Source organism: Xiphias gladius, chromosome 10 (assembly GCF_016859285.1).
Source record: "Xiphias gladius isolate SHS-SW01 ecotype Sanya breed wild chromosome 10, ASM1685928v1, whole genome shotgun sequence".
NCBI classification, from domain to species: Eukaryota; Metazoa; Chordata; class Actinopteri; order Istiophoriformes; family Xiphiidae; genus Xiphias; species Xiphias gladius.
Window position 1 is genome coordinate 19,984,545 of NC_053409.1, and position 26,783 is coordinate 20,011,327.

General features: G+C 42.1%; 1 protein-coding gene and 1 long non-coding RNA gene across 5 annotated transcripts in view; one reads left to right on the top strand and one right to left on the bottom strand.

Annotated features, from left to right (window-relative positions):
• LOC120795031 overlaps positions 1–26,783 on the top strand; it is a 126,502-nt gene that overhangs the window by 73,837 nt on the left and 25,882 nt on the right. For 2 of the 4 annotated variants that reach the window (XR_005708193.1, XR_005708192.1), the window contains 2 exons: positions 5,196–5,273; positions 5,385–5,619. This is a non-coding gene — a long non-coding RNA (uncharacterized LOC120795031). Of the gene's footprint in view, positions 1–5,195; positions 5,274–5,384; positions 5,620–7,257; positions 7,339–26,783 lie in introns of those variants that run through there. The other 2 variants (XR_005708194.1, XR_005708195.1) reach the window with 2 other exon arrangements.
• On the bottom strand, positions 11,102–14,454 carry zfp36l1a (zinc finger protein 36, C3H type-like 1a). Its single transcript, XM_040136471.1, has 2 exons — positions 14,278–14,454; positions 11,102–13,027 (listed from the first exon to the last, which is right to left on the bottom strand). Exons 1-2 carry the CDS (start codon positions 14,326–14,328, stop codon positions 11,963–11,965), a joined length of 1,116 nt encoding a protein of 371 aa, XP_039992405.1. The 5' UTR covers positions 14,329–14,454; the 3' UTR covers positions 11,102–11,962.

Below are 26,783 nucleotides of genomic sequence, written 5' to 3' on the forward strand. Positions count from 1 at the left end.
TGCGCATGCCTTTGCGAGGGACATAAATGTCCATAGGATTTTGCTAACATCCTGTGCTGCGGATCAAGCCAACATTACCGTCTGGTGCACATGGAAGAGCTCAATTACATAACTTAAGACTTTCATTAGCCTCTCTGCTCCATTGAGTTCTCTGGGAAAGGTCCAGATGTGACTTCATGAAGGGCCCTCTCTATGCAGGGCCTGTTCGCTCTGTTCCGCTATGCCCCCACCTTCTCCATCCCTGCAGCTGTAAGCACTCAGAGAAAAGGCAGGGAGAGAGAGGAGGGAGGCTGAGTGCTTTATTAAAAAAATCAGACACCCCTTAGACCCCCCCAGTCTCCCTTCAAACCAGTCCCAGCCCCACCCAGAGCAGGCCTATATGCCCCTTCTCTCCCATAGGTCTTCTAAAGTAGGCCAGTAAGTCTTTTAGCATGTGGTCTCCCTGTCAGCCCTAGGTGGCTGACTAGACAGGCTGCTGCTCCAGGCGCAGGGGTAGGAAGTGGGAGCCGGCCAGGAAACACTCTCTGAGAGGCTGCCCGAGTAAACAACCCTCCCCCTTCAGCACACATGCTCATACACATATGTGTTTGTATGCTCATACACTTTTACATGTGTTTACATGTGCATCAGACTTGTACACACGTGCAGACACACACTTGATGCATCACCTCCAGAAACACTTTTAATAGGAAATACTATAAATCTGGATAGTTCTGTCTTACTGTTAATATGATGATGGTTTATGGATGACGCTAATTTATTTCAGGCCTTTGGCTTGGCTGAGATCACAATGCCCTTTTAAGATTGAAAACTGGAAATTGTTGAGAGCCTTCTAATCAAATTAATGGCCGTGTTGTTTGATCACTTGTGTGCAAAGCATGACTTTGTACAGCTGTGTGTGCGCCACTGTGGAACGTCATACCAAAATCCTATGCCAAAGCAACAATTTGTCCCTTAAAGGCGTAGTTTGTTCTACGCATTGCTGGCGATTAATTTCCAAAACTTTTGACTGCGTGACTTTGTGCCTGAGTATCGTGGACGTGATGGTTTTCCAGAGCAGGGCAGCTGTTTGTGTGACTCCGTGTTTCTGGGAAGACAGCGGACACAGGTGGGGAATCAGTTAGGGCTGTGATTTATAGAGATCTCCTTTGCCTTGCATTGTATTGCGGCCTTCCTCTGGGCCACAGTCTGCCCTCACACATCATGTTCCCCTTCTCGCCTGTTATTCCGTATCTCCGATAACAATGATGCCTGATTCTCAGAGTGGAAAAGCCAGATGAGTTTCCCTTTGAGAATAAATTTATTGTTTCCCCGCTTAGAGCTATTGTGTAGGTGGATTAGGCTTTTTCTTGGGTAGATGCAAACCCAAGAAGAATTGTTTTTAAGTCTTCTGGGGCTGTTCCAATTCAGGTCTCAACTGTTGTCAAAGCAAGTCTTAAGTTTCCAATCCTTGAAGACAAGTCCAAATCACATCTTTATAAGCAAATTGCAAGTCTGTTGAGTTTAAATGCTGACAAATAAGAAAACCATTAAAGTTGGATTTGCTTATTTTCCTTTGAAAGATCTGTTAAAAGTGTTTTATGAGTAGCTGACACCAGGTTTTTTTTTTTTTAGATGCACGAACTTCATAATTAAATACTTAAAGTGACCATGCAAAACCTGTCTAATAGTCTTGATCATTTTTCATTGGAATTTACCAGGTTTAAAATTAAAACTTAAAACAGGACTTGCAACAGATGCTGAATGGCGGCTACTGTGGTTCACATGAATTTCCCGAGATTCACTGGAGTCAGCTGCTTTAAAGTCACATTGAAGTCTTTAGCTGTCAAAATCTGACGTAATTCCAAGAAAAACAGAATGTTATGTGAACAGGGTATGAGAGGGATTTTCTGAATTCCTTTAAATGTAATTAGGTCACTCAAAAGTGGAGTGGCTTAGCGAATAGCCATGAGTTGTTATTAAATCAGACGGCAGAGGATGAGGGAGAAATTAATACATTAATCAACCATGCTACAACGACGCACAAACTAACAATGATTTTATATGATATTCGGAGTTAGCTAGTTGCCCCCGAATCACATTTGATTAAATAAATCGATCTGAAGTCTGCTGACATTAGCTGCCATAAGTTAGTTAGCATTTATACCAGAACAAGTAAGGCTATAGCAACAAAACTGCTGAGTTTATTAAATTGAGCAAGGATGTGTTTCATTTCTTATGAATTCAGCTATTCAACTGTAAGAGGAAGATTGTGCTATTGTGCTATTTCTTGACATCATTAGGTAACATGACTAAGAATGAAGAAGAATATGGGACCCAAAGTTTGAGCTATGGCGAGCTTACTTCTTGTTTTACTTATTGTATGTGGTTTTAAAAAAAACAACACTTTGTTTTTATCTGTAACATGCTAAAAATACTGTAAGAGTAGTCTAATGTTTGCTAACGTAAGCTAGCTAGAAGTCAAACCAGGAGAAGTACGGCTGCAGCAGCATAAACCACGAGTGTAATGAATTAAACGAGGGTGTGATTTATTGCTTTTAAATTCAACTTTTCACTTTGTCTTTCAAAAGTTACCTCACCTCAGTCTCAGTTTAAGTCTGAGTCATGTCAGATTTTAATAGTCAATTCTCAGCCTAAAGTCCTAATTGTTGTGGTTTATGTCTGAGTCAAATCTAAGTTTAACCTCTCAGATCCACAGAGCTTGACCTAGTCAAAGCCAGCTTCCAATGATAATCACCTTAATTTTTAGTCAACTATCAATCTACCTCTGATGAAGTTTACAAAAAGTCTCAGATAGAAACTGTACACTGTGGGCAGACTGAGTTTGTGTTTGTAGACTTAGTAATATCTTGACACCACTATTACTCAAGGCTTTTGTGTAAAGTTACGTTCTAATCCTTTTTTCCTGGCTACCTGTGCAAGTGCATGTTGCAGCAGGTTAGCAGGTGAGCCTCGAGGGCGAGTGCAGGACAGGAGCGAGCTTGACGTGTTTCAGGCCGGGGCCTTATCTCGATGGAAGTCCTGCCTTGAGAAATCTGAGCAGCAGTCGGACACTTCCAAGCAATCTGTGTTGTGCTTTTACAACTAAATTCCTCATATATGAGGTGCCCCACGTATGTCCCAGGGGGGAGCCCAATGTCAACTGTTAAATGTGCCTTTCCTGAGGACGCTGCTTCTTGTGTTCAGACTTACATATGAGCTGGAGCATGCATGCACGTAGGCCTCACGTATGTGTGTACGTGCATGTTCCTGTGTGTGCTTTCAGTGTGTACGCCTGGGTGTTTTAGTGTGCTCTGTCCTAGTGAGTGGGTGTGAGATCTGCGGTTTCTCACAGTCAGTTCTTATCTTTGTCTCTCTGAGCCTCGGCCAGCAGATCATTGTGAAATACACACAGAAAAAGAGAGAGAGAGACATACAGAGTTCACTTTTAACTATTCCCTAACCTCCCAAGGCCAGATATCGAGGGCTTGTTTACAACTCAAACAACAAAAATGATACAGCCATGGTTATATTAGCAGGGTGACTTCAGTCCAGTCATCCTCTGTGTCTCACTATCTCTTCTCTCTCTTTGTTTTTCAAGCACCCAGTGTCACCTTATTTTAAATGTAACTTTTTTTTGGCCTTGAATTGCCTTGCAACTTATCGCGTTCTCACCATTTCATAATTTTAATGTCCTTTTTTTCATCAACATCATGTGACTGAGTTGACTATTAGATCAGAGATACGAGATAATCATCTGTGCGTAGTGCAGACTTGGCCTTGATACAAGACGGAGCAAGAACTTCCTGTAAAACTATCACTGATGTCATCTTTGTCTGCTTATACCTCTGAAAGGCCTGAGTGACTCAGAGTGGCTGGTTAGTCAATTATACAAGTCTGTCATGGTCCAAAGCATATCTGTTCGCGGGTAAGGGTGTAGGAGTTTGTTTATTATTAGTGTGATGTGTGTCTGCTGAGGCCTTGTAAGTCAGTAGTGAAATGGTAAGAAACTGAAAACTACGTTTAAGGAGTGAGAAAGACGTTGTTTTCCAGTGCCGCTGCTACCGGAGGAAACAGATGCTGCAAAACAAAACGGAGAATAATGTTTGAGGAAACGTGCTCTTTTTAGCTTTAGCGTGGTTCAGTGGTGTAAAGCTAACCTCATTCACTATCATGCATCACACACAGACGGATATAAGAGGTGTTAGCAAGCTGTGCAGTCTCTCCTCTATATGTCATGTGCTGTAATGCACCTTGTGTTATAGTCACGGTGTGTTTATGAAAAAAAATTGACACAACTTTAGTCATACTTTCTGCCCCCAGCTAATACAGATAATAACAGCATTTTACTCATAAAGTTAACTGCTGAGATCTGGGAACATGGCAGCGTTGCTAAAATGAAAAGAAAAACAAGAACCACGAGCTGTCAGACAATCAGACAGGTTTTAAATGAACCCCCAGCTCAGCCAAAGTTATATGGAGGAAAAACTTAGAGCGGATGGTAAAATTATGACCCAAACATCCATAACGCTTGACAGACCAACTTCTTGGTTCATCTTTGTCCTACCGTACTTGCTCCAGTTGTGCACACACAGTTTCCTTGTGCAATGACGGATTATTACCGACATTTCAGGTCTGTTCACTTTTTGTTTTAGCCCCAGACAAAGTGTTTTAGATCAGTGGTTCCCAGCCTGGGAGTCTAGACCCCAACAGGGGCCAAATGGTGGCCAAAACTACAATAATAACCAAATTATGATAAACCAGATTTAACCCTTTAAATACATCAAAATGCTGCTCTGCTAATGGAGGCCCTTTTTCTCCCATCAGGCCACAATGGTGCAGAGTCATTAGGCAGGAAGAGCTAAGTGGCTTGGTACTCAGGAGAGCTGAAGGAGTGACTCACTTGGCCCAGTGGACCAGAAAACTAAAGCACAACAGTGTCAGGTTCGGGACGGGCTCTCCCATTGGCCAGTCTTCGTCTCCTGTTTCCAGCGGGCCAACCCGTCTCATTAGAGAAAAGTCATCACTTGTCCATTAGTGTGGGGCTCAGCGAGAGTTTAGTGGCTCTGTGTTTGTTTTTCTGTCAGACTGAGGAGTGGATAGGTGTGTTTCCACAACCTGTCAGGCGACCATCTCTAGTGCTCTGCTCTGAAGCCTTCTCACCTCTCTGCTCTTCTGCTCAACACATGTGTGTTTTCTCTTCCTTTCTTTTACAGGTCAAGGGTTGCCGCTTAGCCCGAGGGAAGAGAGGCACATGTGACACTGGATCCTGGCTGGGTTAATGTCATTACTCGGTAAGCAGTGTGTCATAGCCTCGGTCGCCTAGATAATGGGACTGCGGAGTGCCTGGGTTAAAGCCACAGGATCAGGGAGTGGTTGTGACTGTTGTCTTTGTTGATCTGCAGTCAGTCTCACGGTGACACATCCAGCCTGTAGACCTACAGAGATAAAGCCTGCCATTTGCTGCAGGCAGCAGAGGAAACTGCATGATCGCATGAAGAAGTGTTACACTGAAATTAGAGCAAAGTGATTATTTAAATGCTAATTGTAAAGCTTGACAGTTACTGCTAAAGCATGATCATCAGATCATATTTAATTCTATTCTGTTTTGAGGGTAAAATTGTCAATAAGTGAATAAAAGTGGCCATATTCTTACAGTAATCTGTACTGTTTTGTATTCAGAGGGTAAACTTCCCGAACAGTGAAATATACAGCTACATAGCTGATAATAGTCAGGAAGGGATTACAGATGGGATGAGAAGGCCCCTTGTTAACACAAATTATAAAACACATCCCCATAATTAAGTTAAGAATTTCAGTATTTGCGAAAACAAGGCTCTAACTCCCCACAATCCCACTTGTGAAGTCTTGGGCACATCAACCACAGAGCGGCATAGTTAAAAGTGAGTGCAGACAAAAGAGATAAAAGTGTACTTTCACTATACATAAGCAAGAAGCGACCTTTAGCAGCAGCGGCAGGGTTACGAGTGTCTCCTGTAACAGCAAGGTCAAAGGTTCGATCACTGTGACAGACACGTCTCATTGAGGTATGTTTTAGACACTGAACCCATACCCGTCTAGTCATTACGGGTTGTTTTTTTTTTACTTTAGGAAACCATAAATGATGATAATGTGAATCCATTCTTAATTGGACTGGTTGAATTTACAGAAGATGTGCTATATCATGATATTTATCATTATCGGGACATGAGATTTTTGGTCATATCGCACAGCCCTACCCTGGCTATGTCCAAAGGTAATGAAACCTTAATGCCCACAAAAACCAAAGCGTAAAAATGACAAGTTGCCATTTTAAAGGGGAACTATTTCTTGGCTAGGACCAGCTGCCAGGCAACCAGTGGAAACTGCCAGCCAAGAAAAAGTCCAGCTCATAACATCAAGTATAATGTCAAATGCAGTTTCTGCTCTTTTTAATACAAGTTACACAAAGCAAAAGCCAGGCTAGCCAGGCTTTCCCCCTGTTTTCAGTCTGTATGATAAGCTTAGCTGACAAGGTGGAGTCTGTAGCTTCCTAAGAGACATGAGACTTGTATAAATCTCTACATGTAACTCTCAGCAAGAAAGCAAATATTTCCAAAAATGTTGAAGTATTCCTTTAAGCTTTTGCACATTTGTTCCATGTGGGATTATGATCTCACCATGGGTCAGTGTTTTTCACTTCTCAGAGGAACATCTAATCCCTCCACTGACGTTAAAAAGAGCACTTTTTACTTGGGTGGATGTTTCTAACACAGGTTTCTGAGCTCTGGTATGTGTGGCTGAAGGAGGTTAATCGCGCCTCTCTGTTTTCTACAGACAAAGCAGCCTCTGAACACCCTCTAACCTAACCCCATCACTCATTGTTGACCTCAGCCCTTGTTTGGCAATTAATTACCCGTCCCACATCACCTGTCACACTGCAGTGATACAGACACATTGCTGCATGCAGCGCCGCAGCAACCCTGCTCTCAGCTGTGAGTGTAGATAAGGAAAACAGCACAGTTAGCACATCCAGCACTATTTGCTGACCTCGTTCTCAAACAAAGACGTAAACCTGCCTCTTATAACACACTTACAAAGTGTACATGCCGCCACATTCTCTTGCTCAACCCTGCATGTTAAAGGTGAATGAAGATTGAGAACTGAGAGTAAAACACCTGCTTTATCATGTTGTGCAGGAAGTAATGTCACTGCACCGTTTCCATATTGGAAAGTAACCCGCTGTAAAATGTGATGAAGTAATGGAAGTTTTTTTCTTTTTTTTGCCACATATCAAAGAGCAGGCGACCCCCTCCCTCTGCCACCCTCAGACCTGCTGCTGGAGGTTCAAAAACCCACTTCCTGGTACTTCATTTCAAGGTGCCTCTATTCACACACCACACAAACAGGAAACAGTCCTCTTTCATGTCCCACAAACTGCATGCAGTTCAAGTTCTTCCGAAAGGCTACAGCAAGAAAGTGTGCACGAGTCGTGATCACCTGGTTTAGCTTGAGATATGGAAACTTTAGCCTATGAATGTGTTTTTCCTCTCCTTACCTTTTTAAAATCAAAAATGTAGAAAAGTTTCGAAGTGGTTACCATTTGCCTCGGCACGAGGCTTAGACTTGCACATTTGATTAAGGTAACAAAATATGAAAATGCCCATGTTACACTGCATAAAGAAATAGTTCTTATGTATTTTTTCTTTTAGCCAAAAAAGTCATTCACAGACAAAGAAATATACAATATGTTATCCTATAGGTCCTGTAGGTAGTGATATCCGAGTAGACTTATTTGGGATCTTTGAGGGGTAGTGCTGTGTAAAAAGTACTGTCAACGCCAATCATAGATACACAGAATATAAAAACCCATTGCATTTAACCATGTTTTACAGCTGGCGTAAAACATTTGTTACTGTATGTCAATAACTATACAAAGTTACATATTCTATTATTATTATATTACTTTTTCAAAGTGACTCCTTAAGAGTACATTTGTATAACCTTTTGTTGCATTTTGGCTTCTACTGCCATGTTTGTTGTTGATGTTAAATGCAATGATTTTATTTGTAGTAAATCCTGAAAAGTCATTGGTTTTGGTTTGTTCTCCACAAGTTGTTCAATTTCTAACTCTCGCTGCCTTTAAGGACTGTGTGACACAGAATGAAACAATATGAGGCAGTGACTAATAATCCAAAAACTAGTCATAACCATAGATTGATATCAAGATAAGCAATATTTTTAGCCTGTTTCCCTGGAATGCTGCGGGGTACTTGAAGTTACACTGGGCCCTGAAGTAAAGTCAGACTCTCCGCAGGCAGGCAACTTGTTCAGTGATGGGGCTGGAGGGTGGGTAGGTGGTTGGTGGGAGCAAAAGAACAAGAAAAGAATCTACCAGGCCCAGGTTCTCTGGAATAGAGCAACAATGGGGCCTCCATGGGTCAGCTGTGACAGGTCAGCAACCACCATTGTATGGAGGGAAGGGAGTTCCTGCGCTGTCTCCTTTTTGCAATCTGAGAGAATATAAACATGGACAGACGGAAGTGTCCAGAGAGCAAGGAAAAGCAGAAGCAGTGTGCATGTTGAGTGGCGATTATAAACGGGAAGCTACAGTATGTTGTTACTGAAATCAAATACCACTCTGCTTGTATTAATGGTCTGAAAGATTGTTATCTCCATTTTTTTTCTATGTAAAAATACATAAAACAGACCACGTGGGGAACTGTGCTAGACAGTTTGATAACAATATGATGTCTATGACTCAATTGTTTATCCGTGTCTTACCAGCAATGTCCTCAAACGCTCATTGATCAACTCACATGTAACCTCAGGATCACCGATCAGGTCACAACCTCAGCATATCACACTTTATTCTTGGAAGCATTACGGTTACAGCCCCCCTCCCCGGATCAATATTTCTGCTGAAACCAGGAGCTTCATGTCTTTGTGTAACCAAACCTGCTCGATCTGAGTTTGATCATCCCCAGGTCAATACCCCTGATTGCGCTCTGTGCAGCTCACCAATCAACTTCCACCACAGCGAAACTCCTTTTAGTTCTGCATCATGCACAGAGAAGCACAGCCAGCAGACCTCTTGTATTTCCAATTTTTATTTGATTTTACCTCTAAGTATAACATTTGTAAACATATTTTGTCCCTTTTATATAAAGCATGGGTTTGCAAAGTCTGACACTGAAGCATATTGTTGCCACGGAAAGGGCTAGCTCGGCTACAATTTATATTTCTTATTTCTTAACACTTTTGCAAATGTGCTTTATTAAAAGTATGCCAATTAAGCTTCTAGAAGTCAGTGTTTGTAAAGCATTTGTGAATGTTTGCACAACTATCACTGGATGATTTATAATTCTCAGGTAAGTTCTGAAGGTATAAGGAGCATCTTTTTAAGCAAGATTTATGGGCAACTCGCATTTGAAACCTGATTTAAAAAAAAAAAAAAAAACTGACATGGCTGCCTTCCAAAACAACTTAAGTCCCTGTGTTATTTAAATGTTAAAATAACTAACTATTCTCTCCTAACTCCAGCCCAAAATAAGGCCCTATGAGAAGTTCAGTTCCAAGTTGGAATATTATTTCACCTGTTAAATTTTTTAATAGGTATTTGAAATGAAATTAAATCAGAAATTATTCTAACCCCAATAGTTAACAGATTGTAGTATCATAAATTTGTGGTTTAAATGTGTCTGTTACTGCTTCAGGTGTTGGAGCATCTAAAATTTTCCTGATTTCCCATAACAACCCCTGTACACAATTCATTACACAGTTTAACTTTTCCAAAAATATGGGGTTTATTGACTTAACTGCAATCAATACTTACAAAAAGAGAAAAAAAAAAAAAGTTTTCATAATAACTCAGAAATTACTGTAGTGAAAAAAAACATGGCTGAAAAAATACATTCAACAGTTTTACTTTCTTTGTGTCAAAATCTGTTCACCTCTTCCAAACATGTGAAGGCAACACAGAACAAGTGACTTAAAAAATGAATTGTCCTCCATTATCAAATATAAAAGGCTAGAGAAGCCTTAGCTACCTGGAATGTATTCAGTGAGGCACTTCCAATGGTCAAGAGGGGGGCCAAGCAAGTGCATCAAGCATCCAATCAAATTAAAAGAAAACTAAATCAACTTTTCTCAACCCATTTGGTCACAGCTATTGCTTGTAATAAACAGACTGGTCTAAGAACATTGCCAACAGACAGACGTTTCAACATAACCAGTCTTCTAACTTGGAGACTCTCCTAAACCAGTAATGTGAGAGGTCTTTAGCACCCCTTTACTTCTACCATCAACCCAAGTACTGTGAGAATACTTCTCTTTAAAGTCGGGACAGGATCTGAGACAAAAAAAAAAAAAAAAAAAAAAAGACGAGTTGAATCAATGTAATAACAGTTAGCTACTGTTACTGTCAGATTATTGTAAGGTGTGGAGGGGAAAACATCAGGAATGAATACAAGCAAATCTAGTTTAGATGGAATTGCAGTCCAATAAGAGGGAGTAAAGAAAAAAAAAAGTACAATAAATAATCAAAACGCAAAACGTCTTTTTTTGCATTTTTTTTTGCTTTAAATTAAGTTTCATTTTGACAAAGTGTAGTTGCAGAACAAGTCATTGAAGTACAATATATTAAACTGTGAAAAAAGGAAAACTGACAAAAACGTCTTCACAATCTTTAGATTAATATGGAAGATCATAATTTAACATAAAAGAAAATATATTCTATTGTTCATTATCCAGATAAATACAAAACAAAATTAACAAAAAATGCATATGATCACCAATAAATATGTTCTGATAAGTTAAATAAGCAGTGACAAGAAAACCTTCTGTCTGGAAAGTTTTTCAAATAATAATAACCGTAATAATAACATTAATAAAAAATAATTATCAAATAAAGAAAGCAAAAGGGATGTAATGAGTACAGAGAATGCTCCTAGGAGCAGGCTTTAAAGTGGGGGAGAAGTAAAGTAAAATAGCTTGGAGATCCGATCTCGTCAAGTCGCAGGATGTACAACTGCACCATGGGAATGCTGGAATTCCCCAGATCGGTGAGGATGAAGGGAGGGAGGCAGGGTTGAGAGGCGGGGCAAAGTCTTACAGGTTTAATGATCAGTTTGATATCAAGACCCCCCCCCCCAAAAAAAAAAAAAAAAAAAAAAAGCCAGTGACCAGCAACAGGAGGAGAAACTCGGAGGGGGGAAAACATAACCAACTTCCAGTTCAAAGTCCTTCCTGCAGACTCACCCAGTCCACAATTACATAAGACAGGGCTTGAGAAGAACTGTGACAGGGGGTGGGACAAATGAGAAAGAACCAAAAACAAACAGTAGTCCATTCACCCTAAACACATGCAGAAACCGCCCCAGGCACTTTTTTCTTTTTTTTTTTTTTAAAAACTATTCATATCTTTTCAGGGTCTGTTATTTTTTTTTATTTTTTTATTTTTTTTCCTTTTGTCTTAACTCAGTCTGTAAAAACGGCTGCGGTAGATCTACAGTTACGTTAGTGAGCACCCTCTAGCTAGCTTGGGGGAAGTGGTATCATCAGGGCGGGGAGAGGGCGGGAGGCAGGGAGGGGGGCTGGGGGCTAGTGCAATGCACTCCCCTTTCCAAGGCCACTTGTGCTGCTACACATTCAAGAACAAATGAAGAAGAAAAAAACAAACAAACAAAAAAAAAAAAAAAAACAAGTGGCACCTGGCAAAACAGTCAATTCTTGTTCTCATGATTTTCATTGTTCAATTTCCTCTCCTTTTTTGGCACTATGACACATGTTGGGGTAATTTTTAAAACTTGCTGCGTGGATTAACAGGGATGAAATAATAACTTGAGTTCCCTTAAATGACTACATCCTTATAATGCTAACAAGGAACTAACATGGTGTGTCGTGTACGGGAAGATAGGTAGGCTTAGGAAAGGGGCAGAGGTAGAGGGGAGTGCCGTGTTCTCTTTGTGTCATCAAACTTAAGTCATTGGTGGGCGCGTGCAGTTTAGTCATCAGAGATGGAGAGGCGGCTGAAGATGGGAAGGCGGCGGGTGGTGTCCAGCGTGGGGGACTCGGAGCCACTCAGGCTGCCTCCAGAGCTGCTCTGGTAGCCCTCCTGGTCTGACAGAGAGTCAGGGGGGCTGGATGGAGGCTCAAACATCTGAGGGGACTCCAACATGGGTCTGAAATAGTAAGGTGTGCTTGTTGGAGAGGGAGGTGCAGGGGTGTTGGGCTCTGTGCCTACAGGACCAGCACTGAGGCTGGGCCCAAACAGGTTGGCCAGCTCCTGGCTGGAGTAGGTGAAGGGGTTACTGCTGGGCCAGTCGGAGACTTCATCAGGGAAGAACATGGGTGGAGGGGTGACTGAGGTGGGGCTGTCTCTCAGCCCAGCTGAGCTGGAGAAGCCTGCGAAGCTGTAGCTGTGCTGCAGTCGAGGCCTCTCTATCTTGTTGGAAGAGTTTAGAGGGGAGGACTGCTGGGGAGGTCCGCGGCGCTCCTCAGCATTGTGGATGAAATGGCAGCGAGGCCCATATGGGCAGAAACCGATGGTGTGGAAGGTGCGGCACAGCTCAGTTTTGTATTTGGGATGACGGCTCAGGCTGCGCAGTTCATGGATTCCGTGAGCAAACTGGCATTTGTCGCCGTACTTGCAGGAACCGTTCTCCTCAAAGGGCCTGCAAAGCTCCGTCTTGTATCGGCTGGAGTTCACTTGGCTGCTGCCGCTGGTGGGACTGGCAGGACCCAGGCACTTGATGAGCCTCTCACCTGTCTCAGAGAAGGAGCGGTCTCGCAGTCGGTTCTCCTTGTTGTTGCTGGCATTGCCAACCCCTGAGATGAGTGAGGAGTGGTCCGCTGCCTTCAGGCTGTTCAGAAACTGGTTCTGGCTGAACTTTGTGCTGCTGACAGAATGCCGCCGCTGATACACACCCCCCACCGAGGGAGATCCCACCGCCTTCCTGTCCAGCAGGGCTCCGGTGGGGCTGGAGATGGGCACATTGGTGCCAGTGCAAGGGACAGACATGGGATGGGGGGCACCCAAGTTGTTGCTGTAGCTGAGCAGTTTGTTGTTCTGCAAAGACGCAATGAAAACACATCAGAACAACCATTCTACAGATTTTCCAAAGAACTGACAGTTAATGTGATCCTGAATTTAAGAGAGAGCTGGTGGGCCAGAGACAGACAGAGACAGAGACACAGAGAGAGAGAGAGAGAAAAAAATCCAGCCTCCTCTTGCATGACTGTGTTCCTTTTGGCTCTGACAACATGAGCGGATACAGGCCTATAGAACAGCAGCTGGTTTGGCAAGTTGCCCCGGTTAGGAATGTGTGCCTGCTTAGTAAATGGAGCAGCAGCAGCAGCAGCACACGAGAGGCCGGTGGGCCGCTAGTGGCTACAAAGAGGCTGCATCATTTGAAAGATAGTGGAAGTGGCCGAGCGTCCTGCTGGACTACAAGGGGGGGGAAACCGAACCGCTTTACAATACACTCACGGCCCAAGCGAGAGGAGATGACCGGTTAGTCGCCGGTTTACGCGGGTACGAAGCCCGGCAGAGAATAAAATCTGTCAACCGCGGCGAAAGGCTGCGTAAGGAAAGCCACCGCTGAAAACTTGAAAATGCGGGCGAAAACGGTACGGTTGACGTCAAGTAACCGGAGAGCGGCTACGGTTTTAAGAGACTCTAACGTTGGACACGGACCAACTACATAAAAACAGTTTTACAGGAGCGAGAGTGGGTTAAAGGCAGACAAATCTGGTGAATGATTAGCGAGCATGTGGCCGCTTTGTGAGGAGCATTAAAAAGTGGCGCAAAACGCCTCTCGTTTAAAAAGAGAGAGATGACACGAGTGGAGACTGAAGGAAACCCTAACGGCCGCCTGCCCTCGCAGTGCGGCCGCAGCTGGTAAACGGAACCACGAACGCTACCCTGGCTGATGTGGCACGGGTCTAAAATATGAAAATGCCAAAGTTGAGTTAACGTTACTGCCCGGGCTTTCGGCTCGGTCCTGAGACCCCCTCGTTTGACACAAATAAAGCCTGCGACGACGCCTGGGGGGCGGGGGCGGGGGAGACATAACGGGCGGAGTGAACGAGCGAGCGGTGGATTCAGAGCGAAGCGAAAAAGAAATCAAAACAGCAGAACTAGAAACGGCCTCCGCCACAGGCAGAGGGCCGCGGGCATGCAAGCGCATCATTCCTCCACAGCGGCTAACGCACCGCTGCTAGCAGAGCTAACAAGAGTTCACATTTCTGGAAAAGACAAGAGGGAGGGAGGGAGGGAGGAGAAACACCCCCCACCCCCAAAAAAAGTTTTGAAGCTACCTTGTTCATGACTTCGAAGTCGAAGAAAGGCGACACCACGGCCGTGGTCATCTTTGCAGCGACCAAAATCAAGTCAAAAGTAGTTTAAAAAAAAAAAAAAAAAAAAGTATGCTTGCTGGAAAGTTGCGCAGGTCTGCTGAGGTTTTTGATTTGCAGCTCCTGTGTATTTTTGACCCTGCAGAACTCCCCCTCTGCCCTGCACCAGCCCCGACATTTGCTTTTTAATCCTTTGCAGGAGGAGCCTCAAGCGCTGGGCGTTAACTTTCAGTTAACTTTTTTTTTTTTTTTTTTTTTTTTTTCTTCCTCTTCTGCTGCACCAACTTGCATTTGGTTTGACAGTTTGTTTGAGACTACTACTAAACTGCTACACGCAGTTTGAATACCAAACAGTTGTAAGCATTTATTTGTGCGAAACGTACAGTGGAAATAAGTCACTTTTAATCTCTATCTCTGTACTTGCCCCGTTTATTAGTTTTTCAGGGGAGAGTAGACATTGCAGTACACGTGAAACGTGACTTCTTGAAGTGAGTGATACTGTACATGTTTTGTTTATTAACTTTGTTGGAATTGTGGAAATGTGTCTTAACTTTAATGCAGAAGTAAATAGTGTGAAACTATATAAATGAAGCTAAACTGCCATCAGCAGATTTTAAACCCCAGTGGCATGCGGTAGGCTACAACTTTATTTCCTCTTTTTTTTTCTTTTTTTCTTTTTTTTCTTTTGGAAATCTGGTGCATAAACAGTCTGGAGTTGTTTACTGGGAGGCACTGCACTATCCTCAGGGTTTCAGCTACCATCCACTACTCTGTAATTAATTTACTCTTAATTGCTGGACTGTAACGTCACTTGTGGGACTTTCCGTGAAGCCAGGGCTTTTAACTCTTTCCCCGCCACAGTTATTTCCCCCTTGAATATTTCTTGCTCTGTCTTTCAGACAGACTTCCACCGCAGTTCATCTCCTCTTCCGTACCAGCAGGTATAAAGGTCCCCTCTCCCGAGCTGAATGTGCGCATGGATGTATGCGTCATTTCATCAGGCGGGCGATAACCTGATACACAAGTGATCTCAGCGAGTTCAACCACAGCCAGCTACAGTGACACATGCAGCCACATATGAAAGAGCCTGGCTGCGGAGAGTGAAACCTATACAAATCTATTGTGGTCCATCTCCTTCCTCCCTCCCTCTTGCCCTCTAAGTCCACGACAGAGCAGCCATCGGCCATGTGCATAGTCAATGTCAGGGTTGGGTTGCAATAGTAAAGAGGACCGGGAAAAGAAAAGGCAGGGTTGGGGGAGAAGAAAAGAAGCTGTTAACAAAAAAAAAAAGAGTTGGAGTTGGAGGAGGGGATGATGGCGTGAGGGGGAGATTTATGGGGGACGTTTATTACTACACAGCGCTGCCCCAGGGAGGTGAGGGAAGAGGGGTGGGGAGAGAGAGGCAAAACATTCCCTTTCCCCTTCCTCTTCTTTGCCTATACAGGAGTCGCACGGGGTGGAGAGCTTTGTCTCACTGCTAACAGCCTTGGAGGAGGCGAGGGAAGTTGTTTCTGCACAGAAATGTTGCATTGAGTCGAGACAGGGTGGACCAGATACAAGGCCTGGATCCTGTTCGTCTCAAACAAACTTCTTTCACAAGCTAACCTTTAAGAACTACAAGGTTATCTTCCCCATGCATTAAGAAAAGTAAATATGCAAACACCGAGTTATTTTGAACCCAGTCAGAGAGGAGCAAGGGTGTGTGTTTTAACATAAAAAGAGTTTTACGAGCCACGGCTGTGTGGAGTAATCTCCCCCTGGAGTGTTTTCACAGACGACAGGGTGGGATGACAGACTTGCTGGAAATCACGTCTGCAGTTCAAAGGCCCTGTCACTGATTGATTAAGTGAATGAGATCAATTGTTTCCCTCTGAGGAATAACTATAGTAGGAAGGGAAACACAACACTTTTATTTGTTTATTTATTATTTTTTTTCAGCAATACAAAAATCTTTAGTCAGTGTGAAATGACCTCAAGGACTCATAATATGTCACACATTAAACATAAATCAGAGATAGAGTTTATTTAAGTACAGTCAATGCAGAGGGGACTGTGATGTTGGAGTTGGAAACTTCACAGCAGATACTCAGACAGATTTGAACTCAACAAGGTCAGCGGGGTTCCAAACTCAACAACAAGCCACTGACTCTGATGGAAATGTCTTCTTTGCTGGACCTTGGCCTCAGAAAGCCTCATACACTGCAGTTGTTTACTTTAATACTCTCAGATGTAGCGTGTCTGCTTGATATTGTGCGACTCAGTTATCCTTCCAGGTTTAGGAGGCACCTGTTTCCTGCCAAAGTGAAAATATAAAGAAAAAAAAAAAAATCTGGCTGCTCTCTCAGGGGAAAATGTCAGACGTGTTCCTGTTTTAAAGATGCAGACAGTAAACCCTCATAACTGACATAACTTTGACACAGTGCCTTGCAGAAGTTTGCACATTCCCCATCACTTTTCACTTTTTAATATTTAGTCTTAATAAGGAGTTATGTAAGCTAAAATATCTTTACCGACTTCCATGCCAAATCCCTCTAGTCTTATGGTGACAAAATTAATTTCTGTTACAGTGTAAAATTACGTTAGGGCAAATATTCAGTAACTTCGCTTCACGCACAAGTAAAAACATCCACATTATTTCTCACTTTTGACATATTAAGGTTACATTCAGTAGTTATGAACTACTTTCCTTTGAAATGCCATAAAACTTATTTTTTCTTGCGAAAAAAAGCTGAGACCAACTCCTTAAATGGGATTCGGCGGGATTTTAGGGTGTAGGCTGGACTCTGCATAAGAATGCTTACCAAACAGGTTATGCATTCAGGATGCAAGCTATGTGTTCACTCAAAGGTGACATTTGAGAGTACTATTAAGATTTTCTGTAAGAATGTTAGGGCTGCAACTAAAGATTATATTGGATGAATCAAAGTTGTTTCTTTCGAATTCATCGTTTGGCCTATTAAACGTCAAAAAAAATTGTGAAAAATGCCCTTCTGATAGCCCAAGGTGACGTCTCCAGATCTCTTGGTTTGTTCAACCAACAATTTGAAAACCAAATATTTTCATCACATCTCCCATCACATATATCAGAGAAAAGCAGCAAATTCTCACAAATGAGAGACTAGAGCTAAAGAATGTTTGGCATATATAGAGATATTTGATTGATTACTTGATTAATCAACGAATTCTTTTAGCTCCAAACATATTCACACATCCCATCGCAGCGCGAAAAGTGCAGGTGGAATATTTATAATATAAGGTTTTCCCATCCAATCATTCCATTGACTTCCACAGCGAAAAACACAAAAGGAACAAACGTAGTCTCCGTGCCTCAGGCAGGATTTTCCACTGACTGTTGACAGAGTCAACTTCTCTCTCAGGAGAGTTTATTTCCGAGGATTTGTGCTCCTCTAGGTCAAGGCTCTCCTCCTCCTTCGGCTTGTAGGGCCCGTCAGTGTCTGTAGGAGCTGCAGTCAGTCTGTGTTCAGCCTCTGCTGGATGGTTTGATTGCTGCCTCCTGCGCTCTCCTCTCTGATGATGATCTCCCCTCGGAGGGGAGGATGGGGATGAGGCTTGAGGTCACTGATAATGTTTAAGCGGGATGACAGGATGTTAAATTTTTATCTATCTGAACTGGAGATGAAAGAAGTCACGGAGAAACACAACAAATTGGCTGTGGTGACTGTAATAGCAACAGGCTACTGCAGTTCCTCCTCACAGCCAAGAGAGGGCAGAGTTCTTCCTTTTTCTCTGCCCTCTTGTTGTGGCATTTCCTATTTACTCTCCTCTCTTTGTAAGGTATTTAAAGTGTCCCCTGTTTGCCCAAAGTATAATTTTAGATTATCAGAATGGCTACACCTCGGTTGAGAATTTAAAATAAAAGATTACACAAACAGGTCAGCACAGTCAAACACAACTCTTTCCTTGTGCGGCTTTGAGAAGAATCAGGGCTCAGCACAAGCCTGTGTATTGTGTAATCAGCCTTTGCACTGACACACTAATTTACTGGCCTTATATGAAGCAAAGAGACTTATCAAAACACAAATGCTCACACCAGTAGTGCGGTAATCTCAAGCTGTGCTGCACCACTTCCCACTTAAGGCGACCACAGGCTCATTAACGACATCTTAAAGGAGGAATAAGAAGTATTTTTATTGCTGCATGGTACATATTATGTAGTTGTTGGTTGTTGATGAATACTAGTGACGTAGCTTTTTTCCACATACCGGCATTTATGATTTCTTTTAAAGTTAATTTTCCATCTGAAGTATCTGTTTTGGAAGAAACAGCCCCCCCCCCCCTTCTTTCAGTTCCACGGCATTGAAGGGTATTATGTGAAATTTTAAGTGGAACATCACCGCTTCAATAGAATTTTTTTTAATCTTGTATTTCTTGGTGAAAATATGACTTGATTATCGTTGTCAGTTGCAGGCAAACATGCAGTGGTGGAAAATCCTTTGCTTATGTACAACTAGCATCACCACAATGTATAAATGTAAAAAGTAAAACTACACCGAATTATCAGCAAAATCTAGTTTTCATGTCAAAGTATACAAAATACTCAATATACTCAAGATACAGAAAAAAATGGGCCTTGTTAGTGTTATATTATCATACAGTATACTTTATCATTTTATCATTATTAAGGTGGAGCTAATTTTAACTACTGAATGTACTGGTAGTTTAATCTATAAGAATGCACAACATTTTGTGTTTAAGTTGAAATTAAGTCTACATTTGTATCGTTACCTTAAAGTGACTAAAGCAGTACAGTGAATGTAGTGGAGTAAAAGTAACTCAAATTTCCTCTGAAATATAGTAGAGTGGAGTAGCATCAAGGGGAAATACTCAAGTATCGTCCATGTACTGAAGACGGCTTGATACAAAAAACTGTTGTGAGCTTTCAACTCCTATAAAAAGCCACAGATTACTTAATATTCCTATAACTTCCCATTTTTCCCCAGCATGTGAGCACATCTTTCGAAACACTGCCAGGACAGCTAATCAGCCTGGTGACTGTTGAGCAATCAGCAGTGAGCGATATCCAAGTTCAAGCTAAACAGGGTCTGGTTTTTTGAATCTGTTGTCAGGCACGTTCGCTTAGACACTGCGTGGGTTTTATTTCTGTATACATTCTCTTCCCCACATCCCAGTGTGTGTGATCCAGTTCTTGTCTGTATAAGCTCTGACAACCAGGACATCATGATTTCCTCCTTTCCCTCTCTCATGGTATGTTTGCCAAATTCTCTTTGGTCATCGTGCAGGGTGAAACTAGCCTCAGAGAAAGAGAGTTGGAGAGAGAGAGAAAGGCTGGGAGGGAGGAAAATAAGAATTACCAGCGATTAATTGTCCATAAGAGTAGCCACAGCATTGTTAGTGGTGAACCGCCAACTGCTCTTGCTGATGTTGTTCCCATGAATCGCTCCAACATGTCCATCCCCTCACTTCCACTGCCCTTCATCTCACACGGGGTGGGATGTGACATCAATGCGAGCCTTGGCTCATTCGGATAGCTCCGACACGTCACGGCGTTACACGACCGGAGCTCAAAACAAACACCGTCTTAGAAATGAAAGTCGCTGGCCCCCGTCAGTGCCAATTTGCAGCAAAATAGAAGAATAATGATGTTTTGGTTAAGTGCATGTCACAAAAATAGCAACAAAACAAGAGTGAGGGGTCAGTGTTTAAAGGAGATTTACTGTCCAATTCTTTGCTGACACGCCGGTCTCTAGAGGAGGATTGTATTTAGAACGAAAGGCCAGCTTCCTCCTCTGACTTCCTGACCTGCGTTTCCCGAGGAACAATCTTTCTGTCTATCCAGAGGGCTCATGGGAAGGGAGAGTTTGGTTTTCCACTCACACATTAGGGGTTGCAAAGGAAGAAGTGCAGGTCAAAGCAATCAAGCTTTAGAAAATGAGCCAATGACCACAGCTATATGATACACGATGCTGCACACTCAAGAGATGGCAGATGATATGAATGTGCAGACACACTCAGGGAAGAAAGGATTAGGGACGCAGAGAGGAATCTGGTGCTTGTTGTGTCCAGTTCCCCCTGGGCTCAGCGTGCCTCCGCTGGGGTCCGGACAGACCTGACCCTGGTCCAGGTGTCATGACCATGCGGCGGACACTGAAACGAGATATTCCTCAGCTCCTCACTCAACACAGGAAAAAAAATCAATGGGCTTTGTACAACGTAGGAACAGTAGAAAGCATTCTCTCACCAAAAAATCCTGCCCCTGTCCCATCTGTCTCCATTCTACAGCACTCCGAGACTTCACAACCAGCCCTGTGTGGTCACTCATGGATTAGAATTACACAGTCCATGTGTCCGGCTCTGGACAATACACAAAGCCAACTGCCCGTGTGACCACTGCCCACTTTTCTCACACTTTACCCCTGCAGAATTATTGAGTTGGACTTGTCTTCTCTCCAGTTATTGATATTCCTCCAGATGCTGTTGACGAGGACACGGGTGCGTTTTGTGTTTGACAGTATATCACCTATCGTAAATGAGATTAGCTTTTGATGATGTGTGAATTGATGAGAGTGTGGTTTTGATTAAATGATGTCGAGCTGTGGGAATAGGATCAGTTATTTGTGAGCTGTCCTCAGTCGACCCAGGGCATATGGTGATGTCAAAATCCTTCTTGTTGAAGGCGTGAGATGATTTATTGTGAAAAACTCATTAGAACCTTTTTTTTTTTGGTGCCTGTCTTTATTGCTGGTAGAATGCTACAAATTATAATCATCTGCAGACTACTTGATGAATACAGCAATGCACGACTTCCCTACCAGGTTCCATGGTTTGAGATTTTTTTTTTCTTTCTATTTCTACTCTCCATATTGGTAGTAAACTTCTGGTTAGTGCTTACAGAATTATGGGGGCGCTGATAGGTCGACACACTGCAAATAGACAAAACACAAGCAAATTCGAAAACCCATGCGGAGCATTAAGAAAAAACGCTGTAAAGAATTAAACACAGACAAGTTGAAAAACGCAGCAGACACCACAACCAAATACAGAAACGCACTTGTTGTACCGTGGCCAGCGGCATTAGGTTTCCGGGTCGTCCGTCCCTCCGTCCGTCCCATTCACGTGAATGCGATATCTTGGGAATGCCTTGAGGAAATTTCTACAAATTTGAAACAAACCTTCACTTGGACTCAAGGATGAACTGATTAGATATTAGTGGTCAGAGGTTAAAAGTCAAGGTCACTGTTACCTCACGTCCATACCATTCTTGTGAACGCGATAAATTAGGAACGCCTGCAGGGAATTTTGTTACATCTGGCGCAAACATCCACTTGGACTCACAGATGAACTGATTAGATTTTGGTGGTCAAAGTTCACAGGTCAAAATTTCACACAAATCTCTAATAGGATAAAATGATGAAGTGATGACAGTTTATATCCAAAAGGTCAAAGGTCAACTTCCTTTTGACATCATGATGTTCTGCAAAAATACTTTTCCGGCCATTATTCAACACCATAACTCAGAAACAGAAGCAGATATTTTGACCAATTTTCACATTTGTTCCGATGCTGAATCTGTGTCACCACCCTTGGGTGATTGTATAGATCCTCTGTACTGTCGGGATGAAGATGTGTGTGAAGCATCCACCGTTTAGAATTTGTAGCTTCTTTGCAGCCATATCCATATTTGAATCAGGGTCTACAACAATGTGTTCTATCAGAATCAGCTTTGTTGCATGTGAACGCATACAAGAAAATTGACTCTATTTTTTTGTTTGTCTTAATGAATCTACGCACAAACATAGTAGCAGAACAAGAACTTATGCACTAGCATAACAAAGTCTAGTCAAAGCCATATTATCTATTTCACGAAACAAAAATTTGCCTCAATGGGCTTCACAATCTGAGCAGCAAACGACATCCTCTATTCTCAAGCCCTCGACTTGGATGAGGAACAGCTCTCGTTAATGAGCAAAAGGTAAGAAATCTAGTGAATGTTTTACCTGATCTGGTCGGCTAAGACATACAACTGTGAGGCGGTCATTCTAGTCTGTATTTACATCATGTTTCTGTTTTTGGTTAAGTTTTCTGTAGTTGATTTTCTTGTTTGTTTTTTTTTTTCCGTGTTTCCTCTGTATTTGGTTGTTTTTCCTGTATTTGCAGGTTGTCTTCTCTATTTGGTTTTGTTTTTTATATTTGTTGTACATTTCTTATTTGGTTGTGTTTTCTATATCTGCAGTGCATTTTTCTATGATGCACTTATGCTAACATCAGTTTCTTATATCAAATTCCTATACTCGTATAAGCACTGCAGATTGGTGCTGTGTGGTATTGGGTACTGTTAATGGCTGTATTGTTTTGTTTCTGACTGCGTGGTATGACTATGTCTTAGATAGTTTTTACTGTGTGTTCTCAATTTTATGACCAAACTGCAAGCCAGTTTCCTTCTGGGATAGAAAAAAAAAATGAATCATTCGATCAATGTGTTATCAATCTGGTGAAGATATTTTGTTCTTTTTCTTATGTTTTGTCTGTCTGCACTGTTTTCTTCATTGGCAGAGTGTTGAAGTCTCTGGGTCACTGTAGCTTATGGTTTATTAGAGAACCAAGAGTAGTGTACCTCAACCAGAGTTGTACGTGGGTGTAGTGTTGAAGTCTATGCTCTCAAGTATTTGTGCTATCTTGAGAGCTACAGGTGTTTGAGCTTCAGCAAAAGATTATTCGTCTGTTAAACTGCACATTTGCCTGTCCTCTTGAGATGAAAAGTCCTTGTAACGTCTGCTCTTTTCTTCTCTGTGACCTGCCGTGACTCCCAGAGAGTCACATAAGCTTGTGAAGTATATCGGTCCTCTCTTTGATGCAAAATGATGAGAAAATGATCAAAACTCAAGCTATGTGGATAAAGATCAAGGAGCCTATGGTAGAAGGGTTTCCTCAGAGGAATATAGTCAATCTCTCAAACAGCATTTTATGTTCTCGAAGAGGCCAGAATACATCACCGTCTTACCTCTTTGATTGTAATTTTGCAAAAGTGTTCCCAATCCCTACAGAGAAAACAATTCATAGGGATTTTGTGTGATTGCCCACATTCCAAACACAGCACAGCCCAAAATAGAGTTTGATGTCCAAGATGAGTCTAAACTGCTTCTTTTTTCTGCTTTTTTGCAAAGAAAACAACCCTCTGGGTCTTTGAGGCTGGTCCAGTCCAACTGCCCCCAACTGTTCCCCACTCCGCCTCTCTTTCTCCTCTCCCTCTTTCAGTCTTCTTCCCTGGCAGTAAAAGAAAGTGCAGCTGTGTGGAGTCCTTTGGGCTGAATGAGAAGAATTAGCCCATTTGGTTGACTTTCCTGGCCAAAGCTATAATTTTCTGCTGCCAGGGCCTAACATCCAGTCCAGAACAGTTCCTGGGTTCCTGCCACTTGTACCCAACAGGACAATGAAGATTATCCCACATCCATATACCACACAAGGGTCCAATTGCCTGTCTGCCAAAATGTGGAAGCATCTATGGGTCCAGGTTTGGGTGCACCACTAAACACTATCATTTTAACAAGTCAATCAGTCCATATTGGAGCCTTAAAAAGGGCCAGGTCCACTTGTTTCCAATACAAAGCTACTCGTTTCAAGAATTATGATAACGGAAAGTCATTTTCTTCTTGCTACTGCCGCATTATGTCTCATTTCAGGGTAGTGACACTTATTTCTAGAAGACTTCCTTAAACAAAAGAAACTTAATTGGGAACAAGTGGAATTACTTCACCCCATTGCCATAGATTTTCTTTTGATTTAAGAACAATGTGATCTGAAGGCTGAATATAAGACTAAATTACTTGTGAAGATAGATCTTTATGGTAATTTGACCAGCAACACATGTGCCATCAAGTTTGCCTGTTGGTGATACATAGCTTTATCTAGCAAAAGCTGGTATGAATAATGCATTGAGTTTGCTTTTAGCTTTTGTAATTGGTTAATGTTATTACCATGCCCTCAGAAACATATACAGCACTGCTTGTGTATGTTTCCAGTAAGCACTATTAGTGTCACATCAGGCCCATGTGACTGAGTCCGCCCAGGGGAGTACTCACATTATTTCTGTGTTGTGTGGCAGCTGAATATGGAAACACTTTCTGCGCTTGTTAAATACTCTCTGGTTTGCCCCCTTTTTTTTTTTCTTGCCTTGTACTCTTGTAGGTTCTACAAAGTCTAGTATAATTGAATAGCTTTCCCAGAAATGAAAGTTTATTGTCCCCCTCAACCCACCCGACTCGTAAATAATGTTACATTTACCAAAAATCCCAAGCCGTCAGTCCCCCACCTTCATACCATTACCAGTACCACCATATGCCAAAACAGCTGCCAAAGTACACCCAAACAATCCCCCTTTCTACTCATTGAAACCTTCCAACTGTCTGTTAACAGTCTTTACTCTGTTAAAGCTCTCCAACTCAACACTCAGTTGGAAGAACAGTTCAAATGCTGTTGTTGGGACCTTTGCATGCACATACTTCACTGTTCAACTCCAATCTTCATTTTTAACTTTTTTCTTATTATAATAAAGAGCTTTAAGATCTTTAACAGGCATACACATGCATCAAAGGACTGCCTTCTTGCTGTTTGACTAAAAGCTGTGTTACACCAGCTACAGTGTGTCTGATCCAAAGTTAATAAAACTTACAGGTTTTGCAGCAATAAATGGATTTGTAATAAGTCAGTCATGTGATGAGCTTTTGACACCTATTATGCTTTCCTTTTCCAGCTTTTGCTTTCAAAGTAGAAAAAGAAGCTCTGCTCTCATGCTGGCTCATGTTCATATCCACGCTTAGAGAAGGATGCGGTCAATTTCTATGTGAGACATTCATTCAGGTCTTCTGAAAACACCAACACAGAGTTGGCATGATCCAATAAAATCAAAGATATTATGAGGAGTGGGGATGAAATGAATTCCACATGAGCACCATCCCTGTGGGGAGGGAAACCTATTAAATTTGTTTAATATGGTGACCTCAATCATTTAATGTAATTTAATAAAACCTCAGTGTTGAGCTGTGCAGCCTTGACCTGCACAGCTGTTTCCAGGTACCTTGGGACTTCAACTTTACCCTCTTTGATCATCCACATTGGCTTACATCATAAATAATCACACTTTAAAGCTATAAAGTCTATGAATGCAGAGATAGACTGGAACAGAGTTAGCAGGTAAGAAACTGCTGATGTGTGGGTGGGACCTTGATAAAGTATTATACTGGAGCTTCCATTGTGGGAAACTTTCTCACTGCGTGACTCACTGCATGAGATGGGTGCACATTTGAAATACCCCAGAAAAATGTCTTGATCGTCACATAAACATACTTGCACCTACAAACTTTCGTATTGAATGATGACATCAGTGATACAATTTCCGCCTTTGGTGTTTACATTAGAAAATGTAAAAAAAATGTGACATTAGACTAATATCACACTGACGCCTGACTGAGCCTGACGCTCTTGACTTTAGATTTTTTTAGAGCGACTGACTTAATCGGCTCTTGTGTATTAGTCTGAAAGTCCTCACACACAGGATATGAGTCTGTACCCTTTGACGAGCCTTTGAATTAGCAGCTTCCATCAAATTCCTGTCATGTAAGATTGAAACTGCCCTCTATTATCATAAGAATTTTCAGAATAAGTAAGGGTTGAACGCTTTGACATCATAAGAATATGAAGATTTGTGAAATAATAATGTTGATACCCTTTTCTGAGGTCAGAGAGAGAGGCTTAGAGTGGGTATTTGTAGAGCTCAGTATTCAGTCATGATTTATCTCAACTGAGGTAATATCAAGGTCGGCGCCCCTGAAAATGTCTTTGCTTCAACAAGATGCCTTCAGCCGGATAAGAGGGCCTAATGCTCCCAGTTCAGCAGCATGATGGATGAAAGTGTTCCATCTTGTTTATGCAACCTGACACAAGGCGTATCTGCAGATCTGCTGGCCTCTGGAGCGTTAACTTCATGCTGTAACAACCTGCTCCGCTCCCTATTAGACAATGAAACTGAGATTATCAAGGTACTTCAGATACAGGTGATACAGCGGGGGCTGTAGGAAAGCTGCTGCTAGCTCAAGCACGTTCAGTTCATTTTGTGTCATTGGAAATTTCACCTGTACTTAGTGGACTTCTGACCGAGCTCTGAACAACACATAGTTTAAATCCAATAGCCTGCTTGCGCTATCTTTAATCTACTTTGGCTAAAACAAGAAATGGCATTGTTGAATACTTTGAAGGCAGAGTGGAAGTTCATATCTTATCTTATAGTGACAGCTCATTACAATTTTCAGCAATGGACTCAGACTTAACATTTGTGATTTTGAGTGAAATGTCTCAACAACTATTGGACAGATTGTCATGAAAAACACATTCATGTCCTCCTCAGGCTGAATCCTTTGTATTTGATGACTTAGGTGATCCCCTGACTTTTTTTCTAACACCATGATCAGGTCAAAATATTTATTTTTCCAATACTT

What these genes read in the sequence shown, in the direction of transcription:
- zfp36l1a (XM_040136471.1), bottom strand. Translation starts at nt 14,328, where the DNA reads ATGACCACGGCCGTGGTGTCGCCTTTCTTCGACTTCGAAGTCATGAAC. An exon ending in ACTTCGAAGTCATGAACAAG is followed by an intron (nt 13,028 to 14,277) that starts GTAGCTTCAAAA and finishes GCGTCTTTGCAG; the next exon opens with AACAACAAACTGCTCAGCTA.